Raw genomic sequence first — 15,369 nt, 5'->3', positions numbered from 1 at the left:
GGTCAACTGGCCACAAATATTTGATTTGATTGGAAGAAATGAAAATGTTTTCATTCATGGTAAGAAGTTGACAAGAATATAAAACTTTCGGATGGGGGATCAAGTTTTAGTCTTTGACAAGGATTGCATGTCGTCCTGGACTAAACATTGCATGGCAGGCACTTAAAAAATCTGTCTAAATTCAGTGGCTGTAGAGAAAGTGAGGATGATTGCAATTGAAGAAGCTGTCAATTGTCAGTCAAACTCTGCAAACACAGAACAGCATGTTAGTGCCTTTGCTGCCCAGTTATTCAAGTCGGAACCTTCAACAATCAGTTTAAACTATGCAGATTTTAGTCAAACATCAGGAAGAAGAAAGATTGAATGCAGTTATAAACAAAGACACAGAGTACTCTGTGGTACAAACACAGAGCAACTCAGTTTTCCTCTCAAAGGCTGATTTATTTTGGACCACATTTCAACCTTTATTGCATTCGCCACAGAAATGGACTCCTTGTCATGCATCTGACTGGTTGGGAGGAAACATGTAAAAGTACAGCGACAGGGAGATGGCAGTGACCTGATGTCTGTTCTTGTCAGTCTCCATGGAAAGCCTCTGTAAATAAACTTTTTTTTTCTCAGTTCTGACGACAGGAAAATAAAGATAAACCGTGTTTAACCGTCTCTAATGACGGCACATCTTCTTACTGGAACAAGACAATAAAAAGTGTGTTAAAATTCATTTAATTAATCAGTTTAAAATGCTTCACTAAAAGCAACAAATAATCAGGGATTTTTTTCCCCCTTAGCACGAGTTAATACCTTTATAGGCAAGGTGTTATTCTGTGTACCTGAGAAGATGTCTGGACAGAGTGCAGGGGAACGAACATCTTTGCCGTTGTAGATCTGATGCGAGGAGCTGGAGCTCTGCAGCTGCTGCATGGAGAGACAGTCGCTAAGGACATCCTGCTCCAGGTGTGGGCAGGGCCGCAGCTGAGGAACACAACAGGAAATGATTATAAAACAGTAGATACTGTATAATATTTCAAATTAAAGGTTACAAATTCTTTTAAAAAATCTCTTTAGTTTCTCCAGAATGAGATTGTGATGTTAATGTTGATAAATGATTGAGAAAATACATTTGTGTTGTCTGTATTGAAAAGATAAAGGAAAGGCAATTTCCTTTATTCTTGATGTCCTGGACTATTTATGTGTGATTGATCTTCATTTTAACCACAGAGATTTTTCTTGTTATCGTTCATTGTTTACCTCAACTGTGGTTTCTGAAAACTCATCACAGCAGAAAATGTTATCACGGCACTCAATATAACACAAAACGAGCTGCTTTAATCCTGCTTTTGTCTTATTTTGCCATCGTATTTTACTGTATCTAAAAACACATTTTGCATGGGTATAAGTGTGAATAATTGAACAGAGGTTTATGAAACATCCCTCTCTGCCTGGTACAGTCTATTGTTTATGATGCAAACCCATTTGGAAAGTCTACTGGTGCCTCAAAGGTGTCAAACAACTGTTGACTGAATGAATCAGAAAATTTCAGGCATTTAGGATATAGTGATATATAAATCTTCATCGCTGCAGATTGCATAGCATAGCATGAAATTAAGTAACATTCCTTCGCCGACTTCCTGGGACACCAGAGCATCACTCGTTTTTATAGAAGTGTGGTATTTGTGGCGTTTAAGTGGCAAATCCGAAACTGTAGACCGCAGTACGAGATGTGTGGAACAGCATTGCTGGAACAGCATTTACATATATCCATGTGTATTGCTACTGCATTGCATACAAAACAGATATGAGAGTATACACCTGGGAAGCTTTGGAAAACACAGAACTGTGCATCAGCTGACTAGTATTATCTGTGTCAATAGGCTGTGTTGAATGAAAAATATGTGATAACTTCAACCTATTTGAAAGCTCTTTTCTAAATATTTTGTAATTTCGATGTAACTAATAGTTTTCAACACATGCTGGAGGAAATGCTTTCAGATGGGCAGATATAATGAAGTTTGTGAAGCAATTTCTTCCAAAGAAAATATGTTTTAAACCATCAAGTCTCATCGTTGTCTATCGTTAACTCCAGTTTCTGCTCCACAACAAAAATCAGTTCCACATTTTGATTTTGTGGTTGAAGCATCCTTTATCTGCATCATTAAGACATCTACTCTAAATGATTTGTTTATCTGACAGAAACCATCGACAAGGAGCCAAGAGGGCAGTAATTTCATATCTGCTTTTTGTTAGATTTCTGGTGTTCCCATAAGAGATTTCATAACATTTTAAATATGGTTTATCTTAACAGTTTTACAGCTGGCATCCTCCATGTTTGGTTTCGTTCTCTGTGTCAGTAAATGTGTACACATGGGTCCTCCTGGGGATTATTATGAGTGTCCTGCAAAGCATTCATCACGCGTAATTGAGGCTCTGTTTTCTCCACAGCGACACTCTCAACAGTTTGCTTTTCTGGGCCAACTCCAACAGTGGAGTAAGAGCGTTTGTTTGACATTTGTCCATAACATCTGGGCCGCTGGGGTATTCTGCACTACAGCTTATTAACAACGCTACAAGCACACATGTGTTTCCCCTTTTACGACGTAAAGCAGAGGAACACACCATCCAGCCTGCCACTATCCAACCCTCTCCACAACAATGAGCTCTTTCTCTCTGTTATTTCGCCACTTCCAGGCAGGGAAAGAATGGACTTTTTTGAACATAAACGCGATGAAATGTGGTCAACCTGATCTACTGAGACGGGAAATTATTTCCAAAGACACTTAACTTGTAGAAAAAAGCCCATCTAAACAGGATCAAGTGTGTCAACATTTCATCAGAATTTGTGAACTGCACTTAAGTTGGTTTCCTGGTATGACCATGACTTTTAAGAACAATTCATTCATTGGGGTGGTCATTCACAAAGCCTTCCTTCACTAGTTTGGATCCATGTGTGTCTTGTTGAAAAATCCAACTCTGTCCGAAGTTCAAATATCTGACCCAAATTCTCAGCCAAAGACGGATGGAAATTGGTGGTGGTGTTTAAGAACAGGCCAAAAACCGGCAAGACTCAAGGCTAAGCGGGAAGATGTTGTGACACCACAGTCCACGGTGAAGCACATTTCATATCAGTGCAGTGGGACAATTAAGAAATAAGGCCCTGCTCCAAAATTCAGGAACTTTGTTAAATAAGTAGCTGAGCAACTGTCATGCATGTAGAGGTAACGTCAAGTTCATCCTGAAACTAAAGTTTCGTCGATGAAACTTGGACAAAATTGTGTGTTAAAAAAGGGCAATGGGGATTTCCAACCCTTTTTTTCCATTAAGCATCTGGATGACCACTCACAACCTTAAACCCACTGGAAGTTTGTCGACTATGTTCAAAAGTTTTTTGCCTGGAAACAAACTAATTTAAATGATCTATGCAAATCCTAAGAAGGAACTACCAAATATCAAAGCACAATTATGCCAGGCCTCTGTTTAGGTCTAACAGAGGTACATAGTTTCTCTTTCATTTTTCAAACATAATCTGTGGTATATGCAATTATTTGAGGTTGCGTACGTTGATAAAAGTACAATAGATGCAAACTTGTACAGCCGGTTTTTAAAAATCATTGAAGTTGTTCTTCAACTTCACCACTCTGTCTATGTAGCAGCAAACTTTCCAGACTTATCTTTGTTTTGCACATTTCTCTACTGGTCTGTTTGTGAGATGTTTCTACTACTTTTCTGCATCTAAATGTGAAAATTTGATTCACAGAACTATAATCTTCTGTAAATCTTTTCTGTGTTCCTGGTCTTACTTTGAAGCCGGAGGCTTCAACTCCAGGCCTTGAGGACCGGCGTCCTGCAACCTTTTTGGTTCGAGGTCATAATCAGAACTTGACTGGAGAAGTATATCAGCCATTTGATTCAGGTGTGTGGGACCATTAGAGTTGCAGGACACCCTGAGGCCTGGATATGAGGACTTCTGCTCTAAAGGGTGAATGTCCAACTGAAATCCAAAATGTCTACAAGAGGGGATAATGTCAAGGTCTGATTTGATTCAAAGATTATTTATATGTCATTTAATATTCCTATAAAACAGAAGTTGCATCAAAATTTTAAAAACAAAAGTCAATAAGTGGCCAAATTTGAATACATTTTATGAATGATGTCACAGAAACATCATCATAGGGCCATTAAATCGGCAGACGCTGAGCTGTACCTCCTCCCTCTGGAGCAGCGTCCACAAAGATCTTGTAAGTGACTAAGTGTGGCAGCGAGAGAGCGAGAGAGAGAGAGAGAGAGAGAGAGACAACCATCATGTTTTTGTAGTTCTAAATCTATAATAAATCATCTTGTACAGCAACTGCACTTTAAAGCTTATATGGTCACTAAAACGTCCATGAAAGTTGTAACTATAACAAAAAAAAATAAATTATTCACCAATGCAGACTTTCATTTACTTCTGTTTTGAAGAAATAAAAGGGACACAAGAGAGACGGCTGCAGCTGATGTGTTTTGTGGACATAATTAATTAGAGTACATTGAGAGCCAAATTATCAGTAAGTAATTCTAAAACAGAGCTTAAGTATGCTAAGGTTAGCTTATCTCTCAAAATGTTTAGAAACAAATGAAATAAGCATTAGTGTGTCAACTCAGATTGGAACAAAATGTCTGCGGTTGTCAAGAGAAACGCTGTAGAAACGCTCCACAGGAACGTACAGCATTTCTTTAACTAAAATTTAAAGGTATCCATGTGGTAATTATTTGAGGAATTTTAGAACTGCAACAGATTAGGACGCTTCGATAAATTCCTGACATTTTCTATCAGGGGCGAAAAATCCTGATCAGAATACCCCTAAAATAATCCTGATAATCCAAAGCAATTTTATGTTCTCATAACATCACAAAACCACCAGAGGCTTCCTAAATCGAGTCGTCCACTCTGACTGAGTCACCTGGTTCAAAGGGCTTTGGTCGTCCAGGTAGCCAGAAAGCCGGTATGAGTAAGAGTTTCTATGCGGAGGATCCAGCAGATTTACAGGATTACCAACAACCCTGCAGCAGCCCGACCACGTCAGCTAGATTCTCAAATCAAAGAGGCCATAAAGAAGTGACTATTTCCACTTTATATAAACTGCATGTGACAACTCACAGGAAATTTGCTTGCATAAACTTTGATGACTTTCAAACCACAAGAAAGCAAATTCTTCTCATCTGGTGATCGGATGACTGCATCATGAAGCCACGATTCCTAACCCTAACCTATGAGATCATTTTTATTAGTGTTACAAATGAGCTTTATGTATAGCCTGCTTTGTTTAATGGCTCTTCAAAAATGTTGGAAGTCTTTACAGTAATTAGCTTTACCATTGTCAAAGCATGTTTAGGTTGATAGTCAAAATAAATATACCATTTACATTGACTATCAGATCAGTATGTGATAACTTTCTCTCTAAATGTACCAACAACATTTTACTGTTTCATTAATTGTTGTGCATTTTCTTGAAGAGAATGCACAACAAAATTAAGGGTGTTGTGATGACAAATAATAGACTTTGAATCAGATATTGCAAAAATGCAATACTCTACCTAGTTTAGTTCAAAATTATTTGTGACCCTGCTTTAAAACAATCTCTTAATTTTACTAACACATTTCTAGTGAATGAGAATGTTATTATTAATGTTTTGAAGTAGCCCAGATAGTGAGCCAAATCTGGAAAAAAACCCCGACAGAAGGCCTTCCAACCTTAAACCCTAGGAGCTACCAGTGAAACATGTAACATGGATGTAAGCAATTACAATAATGTTTTCATTGTTGTGATGTCAAAATAAATGTTATTAATCATTTCTGACATGCCATTGAATAAACTGTGAATAAAACTTGAACAAAATGTATACTACTTTCCGATTACGCAATTATCTTCTGAGAGATGCCTGTCTAATTTCCTACTAGAATAAAACTTCTTGGTTAGATTAATATATAATTTTAAATCTAAATCGGCAGAGGAATAATTTTGGGGCGAAGTAAATGATTCCATTTCACTGCTCGGATATGCGCACTTGTCCTGGTTCACCCACAATGAAAGTCTCTTACCTTCTTATGCACCTGCTGCTCTTTGGCGGAGTGGATTTTGACGTGTTTGCGTAGAGAACTGGGATCCGTGTAGCGCTTGGTGCAGCCCGAGATCTGACATGCGTATGGTTTCTAAAGGAACAGAAAAAACATTTAACATCACAATATTTTTCCAAGTCTTACGCTTAGATATATTTTGTTTAAAGCATAAATATGTAGGTAAAAAGGTAAGAAAGCTAAAGGGAAAATTAAGAACTGAAATTCTAGAAATATATGAAAATAGTAAAAAATGAAATTTGTTAGAGAAAATGGAGAGTCCTACCTTTTAGCTGAGACAGACACAAGTTGAAGAAGAAAGAAGGCGAAGAAACAGAACGGAAAGAAAAGTTCATCAGGTGAGGAGATTTTAACACAAGAAAATCCTCCTTTAAACTTCACTTGCAGTCATATGTATTTAAATTTTCCCTTGTTCCCTTTCCTCCCACTCTGACGTTACAAATCCATACTGTCCTAGCTCACACACACGGTGTTACAAAAATAGTAATGTACACACAACCTCTAGTGCTACTAGAGGTTGTAAAAGCTCTAGTGAGTATGTGAGGAGATGATCTGCTGTGGATAATTAACTTAATTAGCAAAAAAGAGAAAGCTCTAGAAACATTTCCATTACACATTTTGTTGATCAATGGAGAGTTTTGTCAAGCTGAAGCTATGGTTTTTTAGGTAAAAGATACCAAATAAGCACTAACCAGCATAAGCAAAAAAAAAATCCAAAACAAAACAAACACAAAAACACGCAATTAATTGCCCTTGGACTCTATTTAAATGATAATTTTGCATGTGGTATAATGGCTTTTCTCATGACAAGTGTCACTAGAGGAGAGAGGTTGTAAAAGGAAAATAGTTTTATAGTTTTTAAATGTTCCAAATTATTGACCAGCAATGTCTCCTGTTGTATCTCCTATGTGCCACAGACATTTCTGCATTTCAGTTTGCACCTGCTTTCAAACGTGCCAGAGAAGGACGTGAAAGTAGCACCGAAAATTCGGTGCAGGTTCAGTGAATCGTTTCAGGGGCGAATTTATACTCGAATTTCCTTTTGTCATTTTAAAGCCAAACTGGGAAAACTGTGATTAGGTCTGTCTCTAGCAGTTTCATTCACCTTCACTTTGATGTTTACTAAGCCAAGTTACACTTCATTTAGAGTGCAGAAACACGAGTAGAGTAAATAATCCAGTGCAAATTTTGAGTAAGGCAAGAGTCAATATAGCATAAGAATGACGTGTTTCTGGCTGCAGCATTCTCAGTGATGACTTTAGGTGTGAAGTCATCAGCATCTGGGTCCATCTGTTAGCTGTATCATTTGGTCAATTGGGAAAATGTGGGTGGTGGAAGAAAATCTACAACTAATTTAAAAAAACACAAGTCAGCATTAATTTTCCTTTTTCTTTGAGGGTTCTGAATGATTTAATAGGAAAAAAGTGGGAGCGGCAAAACTTTGCAAAATAAACATGTACGGATGACTAATAAAAATCTTTCCTGCATTTTATTTTAGCATTAAAATGTAAATGAAGGGTGAGCTGACGCCCTCCACAACAAAAAGACTGTTTCGGTACAGCATGAATGCATTTGGTTTCAAAAGCAAAAATGATTCCCTGTTGTTTTCAATTCTTCCATATTCCCAGCACACTATTGTTCAACTATCTCACATTTCATTTTATTTCACAGAGTAGCTATGAGTAAATGATTTGCACTATTTTGTGCATCTGATGCTGCAGCAGAATTGGATATCCAGCTAAACCAGGCTTTGTGGACTTTTTAAAAAATGTACTTAATTGCTAGCTAAATATTGCAGCAACACCCCAATAATAAAGTAACATCATCCTCAGCTATGCTGAAGCTCTGTCTGCGCTGAAGAAGAGCTGCCCACCTTGACATGCTGAATGCCTTAAATGGCTGAATTTTGTGGGTGATATTTTAAGTGCATCAACCCAAATCAATTTAGCATAACATTCAGTTGGAAAGACAACAAAGTGACCATTAATATAATAATATAAAGCCATGGCTAGCGATCAGGTTGGTCACTTTGTGCCTAATGTGCAGTTCATCATAGTCTGCATACAGGAGAAGGGTTGGCACTGCTTGGATGACAAGTCTAGTTGCATTTCCAACATCAGTCTGACTATGAAACTTAAGCCTATTCCTCTGGATTAGTGCACATAGGGAATTAGTCAGAACATTTTATTTATTTATACATTTCTTAACTAAAAATACTTTTGCAAAAAGTGTGATAGAAACTTGCGATATTTTGTAAAATATAGAGAAAACTAATGCGGCTTTCATCTTATAGGGAGAAAAAGCACATATACCAGAAATATAGTGGAAGCAAAGCAGCTCATTTACTCCATGGCTCTGTTGAGAATGCCAGTCAAGTAGGCTATAAGTTGGTGGCGGTACAGCCACCTAATGGGTGGCAGCGATGAATGACTCAACCGTTCCACTTCCATACTGTATGCTCTGAAGAAACAAGCAGACCTCTGTTTTAGCTTGCATCCTGAGTCCAAGTCCTCTTCAGTGGGAGCCGCAGCCTGTGCTAATGGTGATGATTATTAAAGGACCTGCAGCATGTCTCTACTGAAGTAGGGAGTGAAAAATGTCCCACAGTTTCATTGATTTATGAGAAATTACACTGTCAAAATGTAGAAGTAGGCAGAGAAGCTTGGCAGTAGATTTTGAATGCAATAAAATTAAATGACTAAAGTTTAATCATCCTGCAAACACATACTCGAGGAATATTTATTGCTATTTACACCACAAATAATTTTTGGACTTTTTAATATGACCTAATTCAGCTCGAGTTTCGCAGACAGACAAAAGGAGCCTGTATCTGGGCGACTGCACACGACTTTTCAGTTTGTGTCAACCGACCACCCAGGTGGACCTGCTGCTTTTTCAGCAGGTCAAACATAAATTTAGGAATATTTTCTGACCGTGTCCAGGTGAGTGCGCTGGTGCTTGGCTCGGTCGCTAGAGTTGCTGAATGCCTTCTGGCAGCCAGGGTGCTGGCAGAGGTACGGCTTCTCGCCCGTGTGGCTCCTCAGGTGGATCTTCAGGTTCTCCAGACGGGAAAATGCTTTGTTACAGCCCTCAAACTGTGGGAGGAGGAGAGACCGATTACAAAGAGAAAACAGGGGGAAACAAACCGAAGTATAAGCCTGAGTGATTCAGAAATAAGTCATCCCTCCCTTTTTCTTATTGAGGAGCTTCTAATAAGGATAGTGTTCATTCTACAAGATATATTGACTGATTAAAAAAGACTGGAGGTGCAACTGTGAGCACTTCTTTCCACATCTTTTGAAAGCATCTGCCAATCCAAGACTCTTTGTGAAAACCACTGAGCACCTGTGCTCCCAGCCTGTCATGTTAATTGCAGGGGAAACTGGAGCATGCCATACAGTACGGTGTCGTTTATGTTGCCGTAATGCATAGCGGGAGATAAGTATTCTGCAGTGTATAGTCCATTAGACTGACAAGTGACAGTGACTGTAAACAGGCTCATATCTGACCCTGCTTGGCTCATTCGATCCCAAGCACTCACCCAATGAGCACCACAGATTTGTTAACGTGTGAATCATTCATGAGGCTTCTCATGTATCCACTTCTGGGCTTGTAAAGAAAATGGAAATTGAAACAAACAAAAACAAATTGTGGAGAGTGGAAGAAGCTTTTGCTGTCAAGACTCTCTACGAGGAGTGCCATGTTAGGAGTGATAAAGTTTTCGGGTAGAAATAATACAGGATGCTCCACTTGATGTAGCTTTTGAAACGTACAGGAGCTTCTTAATAAACAACCTGCACTTGAGCACAAGAAAACTAAATGTATGAACTTATTGTTGGCTATTTAAGCTCCGACGTCAACTGCTGTCCACACATTGTGAATCTCCAGACACTTGAATGGAGAAGTGTCTCAAAAATCTGCTTATTCCTGTTGCTTGAACACCTTTTGCTACGGCACGCTTTCTTTCCACTCAACTTTCCATTAGCGTGCTTGGATACAGCACCCTGTGAATTTCCACTGTCTTGACCTGAGAGACTAAAAGCATAACATTTCTGTATTAAAACGTTTTTAATTTGCATTTTCTGAGAAACTGAACTGTTGGTGTCATCAGCTGCTGGTTATAATCACTGACATGGAAAAAAAATGGACACTTTTTAATTACTATGACAATATACATGTGTATATCCATTTACTGAGTAAATACTGGCATAGTTCAGCTCTTGTTATCCCTCTACGACGGATTTGTCTTTTGGAAAATATTGGCAGTTGTTATGTGAAAATGAAGGGAGAAATCTCCATTGCTTTCTTAAAGGTAAACATCAGACTGCAGTGAGTATCTGATCAAATATCTTGACAGATTAAGCAGCTGACATCAGCTTGATGTGCCACCAGTGCTACTTTATAAAGATAAAAATAACAGAGGTTTGCTAATCTGTGCAGAATAAATACACAAATAAAATAAATGTAACTGTAAAGATGTTCTATTTTACATGACAAAAATAAAGCACAAAGAACAGGCCAACATTAAAAATGCCTAGTTAGGCTGAACTCAATAAATGTAAAGTTGACATCTTGCTGCTAAAGCTCATGTCTTTTTTTGTCCGTTGTCGTCTGACCTGTAGTTAGTCAGGCCGACTGACTACAGGTCAGGACAGAGCAGCAGCACTCCAGCTCTCTCTTAGCTCAACACTCGTCCCCGGCCTCCTTCATTCGCTCCGGCAGCGCAGGTTGGGCCTTCTATTCACCAAGGCTCCAGTTAAGAGAGACGAAACCCAAGCCCGTCATGGTAGAACCGTCTTAGGTGACAGCGCTCATTTGTGGCTTTCTGAATGCAGCAATGTGGCTCAGTGAGAGTCTTAATCTGTCCAAACCAAGCAGTGTGTCACACATCTCCACAGAGTTTGTATGATCTCTGAGTTAATAAATTTGGAAACAAAGCTTTCATTCAAGATGATCAAAATGATGCTTTCACCTCCCCACGCCTGCTGGCAAAAACTAAAAAAAAAAAAAAGAAAAACGCATGCAAAAAGCTTTTTTAGGCTAATTTTATTCAAACAAACATTAATGTATCCAAACACAGTACAGTATGAGGACTTGTTAGTGCTTCCAAACAGAAATAGGCTTGACATTGATGTTGCCAGGGCTTGACGTCTTGCTGCAAAAGAACACAAGTCTTCAGAGTGCAATTCACATCTGCAGCTAAGCCAGATGCAAAATCTAAAGTGCACATCAATGAGTACATAAAAGCCAAAATGTGAAGCTCAAAAGACAAGTCTACACAGTAAAGCAAAATAGTTTGAATATGTGTGTAGGATCTGATCTTATATGTGTTTTTACTTATGATGTGACAAAGCGAAAAGAAAGGTTAATAAATATTTTTGCAAGGCATCATGTAATATATCTGGTAGACTGTGAGGCTGAGAATAAAGGTTTGGAAAACAAACCAAGCTCATATCTAGGCAAAAAAAAAAAAATCCATATTCATGGAAATTTGTTTCACTGAAACAAATTTGAGGATAAATTAGTTAGAGGTCCATGAAGGAAAACCATGTTACTTGCGTAAAGCGTATTATTGATCTGAGGGTATAATTTGTAGAGAGACAATCCAAGCGTGAAGTTTTCCTGGCGAGTAAAACAATAAACCTCATAAGGCTCCAGCATCTTCAGGAATAGACGTTACCCAGAAACTCAGCAGAAAAATAAATCTATGCTAAAGTAAACCATTTTAATGCAGCCAATCTGCTGGTTTAAATTACTTCTTTCAGAAAGTGTGCTGACTGTCAACTTCATTTTGGAGATTTGCTGTATTCCAGTGCTGGCAAAATGAAATATGCCACTCCTGCAGGTAATGAGAGAAGAAAAGAGCGCGTAATAAGAGTCTCCGTCAGGCCGAACCATATGTGGTCCCATTTTGTCAGCCAAGACAGTTATGTGTTGTTTTTTTTTCACCTGACTACACTAATCAGAGTTACAGCAATAATGATGATAAAAGCCTCTTAAGATAACATGTGTACATTAAGAAGCATAAACTGTGTCAGTAAGCTGGTACACCATTCATAAGAAGCTGACTCAAATCTAAACTGCATAGAAAGCACCACACAGTTTAAAGTGGTATAAACAGAGTTGGTGTTTGACGAATGACTGGTTTTACCTTTGATATTGCCTATAAAAACAGCTTAAACTGTGCTAATCACATTAATTGCTTTAAACATGTTTAGTTTTCCTCTCTGAAAACCCTCCGTCCAGGGTGAACCAGAAGGCAGCCACACGAGGGGAGTGGCACCAGCACTCTTGAGGGCTTTCAGCCCCATTTGACACCATCCTCAGACCTGAGTGGGTCGCTCAGCGGCTCGGTAAACATTGGGGATGACGGCAGGGTCTCGCCGTGGCTGAAGGGACCGCGAGTGAGGGTTGAAAACCCGGGACAAGCGGCTGATCACAACAGACAGATTATGGACCCTGCGTTTGGTGCAGAGGTGGTGCATCACGCCTCAGGCCTTCATGGGAAATTACTCTTGACTGGCAGGGAAAAGACCAAACAGTGTCAGGAGTAAAAGGCAGCAGTGTAGGACTCAGCTTGCAGGCAGCGGCTCATTAGCAACCTGCTGGAGCTGCGGCTGATGGGAACAAACCAGGCGTTGTGGACGGCTGCTGGGTGGAATACAGCTACTGACATGTTCAACAAAAATCTGATTTAAAGTCTAAATGAGTGACGCAAGAAGACATATGTACACGAAGAGGATCAGTAGATATAAAGAGGCTCATCTGTTGAAAAGTAATATTTGCGCAATGAAGTGGTTGCTACTATCATTGAATACATTTTTCATTCTCATTTCAGGTTTAAAAAATGTTCCCTTTTATTTGCCGGTTGCAACAGATTTAATATAGTCACTTGGTGTCCCCATCAACTTGAATATATTTCTGTGTCCCCTTGATGCTGGAAGACTGAACTTGGATTTGGGAAAAGATTCACAACCAACTGAATAAAGTATCAAGTCAAGAAGCCAGCAGGATTCTTTCACTGGAGCGCTAATCTATTTTTACAACAATCTAGAATTTTTCTGTATAATTTTTTTTGCTTAGTTTACTTTAGCATAGATATATATATATATATATATATATATATATATATATATATATATATATATATATATATATATATATATATATATATATATATATATATATATATATATATATATATATATATATATATATATATATATATATATAAACTACCAAAATTAGGATGTATAACAGTTTAAGTAAGAAGAAAAAAAAAAGGTTTGGAGGGAAGAGTTGGTTTATCAAGAGGAAAACCACCAACACTTCAGGATCTGTGCAGAGGGGAGGAGGTGCAGCACAGTGCCCCAGCTACAGATGAGAAGAACATGTGTGTTTAATCTTCCTGCTTCCAAATGCCCTGTGGCAACCACAGCAAAGTGCAGAAAAACGTAAATGAATGAAATTATATCCATATGATCCGAGACGAGCTAAGGAGAGACAAGTTTCTCATGCACTTTGTTAGGATGTAATATTGAAAGCAGCTTGGGTAAAATATTCGCATTACATAGTTTACACATATCATTTGATTTCCACTCCGCATCAAGAACCGCAGCCATCTGTCTGCTGCGGATACGCCTTTAATTAGAAACAAATATATTATTGGTTATATCACTTTGATACGTTAAAAAGGAAGGAATTGATTTTTATAAAATGTTGTTTTCCACACTTATGGAGTCTATTTTCTTCTGTTACCCATCTTTATTATTTGCAAGTAAGAATGATCACAATGCTCAAAAAAAAAAAAGGATGATGAAAACAGGAAAGGAGTGTTGTCCAGATGCACACAGTGCAAGAATTCAGCCGATAAATTGGTAGGAGGAAGTTGGCATTTAAATGACCAAAGAAATTGCTCTTAACAGCCTTTTTGTACTCATGCCTGAACAGTTTTTTTGGTCAACTTAAAAATTATGCTGATGGCACAACAGGAAGCAGTCCTATGATGACTAAATGGAGCTCACATAATGAGCCAGCTGAGCTGTTTTGTTCTTCCTAGAGGCTGTTAGTAGATGATTGAGGAGGAAGTGCAGTGATGGATCTTAGCCTCGCGTTTCTGCAGCAAAGACTTGTCAAAGTGGTGACAACATGCTGAGGGTTTATGGAACCACTTCACCTTATATGATTCAGACTGCCCAGAACCCCTGTCCAAAATAGCGTACACCTGTGCAGCCCTGCATCAAATTAGAGAGCTAAAATGTAATTTTCTTTCAAATGGGCTACCTGGAGTTTACAGGTTCACCAAATTATGGGGAAAAGGAACGCAGTGTTACATTCTCCACAAAAAAACAACAACACACAATTACACAGTTTAGTATTTTGCTGTTGTAAAAGAACATCCAACTCTCCCTCTGATCACAGAGACATTTCGATTTGAATTTTCATTTTATATCTACTCTTTGAAAAAAGTAGGCATATTTTACAGATGGCTAAACTAAACTAAACTAAACCAGATGGGTGAACTAAAAGTGGAGTTGATGCTTTAACATACATAGATTTGTCATTTCTATAAATTTATGTTTTTCTATTTTGACTCTATTCCTATTTAAATATCTTGACAATATTTCTTTTTTTTCTTCCTCTTAAAAATTCTAAATTATGAACTCTGACACAAATTAAATTGACTCAGCAGTTGTGTGACATTTACAGTGCACAAAACAAAAGTACATGCTGCTATGTAATTGTTTCTAGAAACACTAATTCAAATCGTCACCTACCTAAAATAACATCCTAAAAAATTTGTTTGCCAAAAGTGATTTTTGCAAAATGCAAATAGAGTTTTTGTGGGATACATTTTATCCAGAATTTAAAAGACTCATCACCACGACTGCGTTTTTGGAAGAAGTCATGCAAACACTGACTCTGTCGTTCTCTCTTTGCCAGGACTGAAAATGAAGTGAGTAAAATTTCAAACGCAAAGATGAGCCGATACCCTCGCCCTGTCTTTTGCCACAAACAGGTGCACCATGTTAGAGTTTCTTCTAGGCTTCTCGCAATAAGCAATAAATCAGTTGATTGCATGATAAAGTAAAATGAGCTCAATGATTCCCATTTGCATAATTTATCATCTTTCTCTTTTTGCATCAAATACTGGAGGACAAAAGTCTTCTGTTTGGTTCACTGGTCTCTGTTTTTTACAAAGACTTCATAATTCATTTTGTTTGTTGTTTCTGTTGTTTTGTTAATTCAAAATGTCTTCC

The 15,369-nt window shown here is 38.2% G+C and overlaps 1 protein-coding gene across 2 annotated transcripts in view; it reads right to left on the bottom strand.

The window, feature by feature from the left end:
• LOC129376509 (zinc finger protein GLIS1) overlaps window positions 1-15,369 on the bottom strand; it is an 83,772-nt gene that overhangs the window by 15,501 nt on the left and 52,902 nt on the right. For both annotated transcript variants that reach the window (XM_055056119.1, XM_055056125.1), the window contains 3 exons: window positions 9,043-9,204; window positions 6,074-6,184; window positions 831-972 (listed from right to left, as the gene is read on the bottom strand). In XM_055056119.1, coding sequence (XP_054912094.1) covers window positions 831-972; window positions 6,074-6,184; window positions 9,043-9,204 — 415 coding nt within the window. The remainder of the gene's footprint in view (window positions 1-830; window positions 973-6,073; window positions 6,185-9,042; window positions 9,205-15,369) is intronic.

Source organism: Poeciliopsis prolifica, unplaced genomic scaffold (assembly GCF_027474105.1).
Source record: "Poeciliopsis prolifica strain line A6 unplaced genomic scaffold, Auburn_PproV2 SCAFFOLD002, whole genome shotgun sequence".
Lineage (NCBI taxonomy): Eukaryota > Metazoa > Chordata > Actinopteri > Cyprinodontiformes > Poeciliidae > Poeciliopsis > Poeciliopsis prolifica.
Note: the sequence above shows the minus strand (reverse complement) of the source record. Positions and strands in the feature narration are given on the sequence as shown.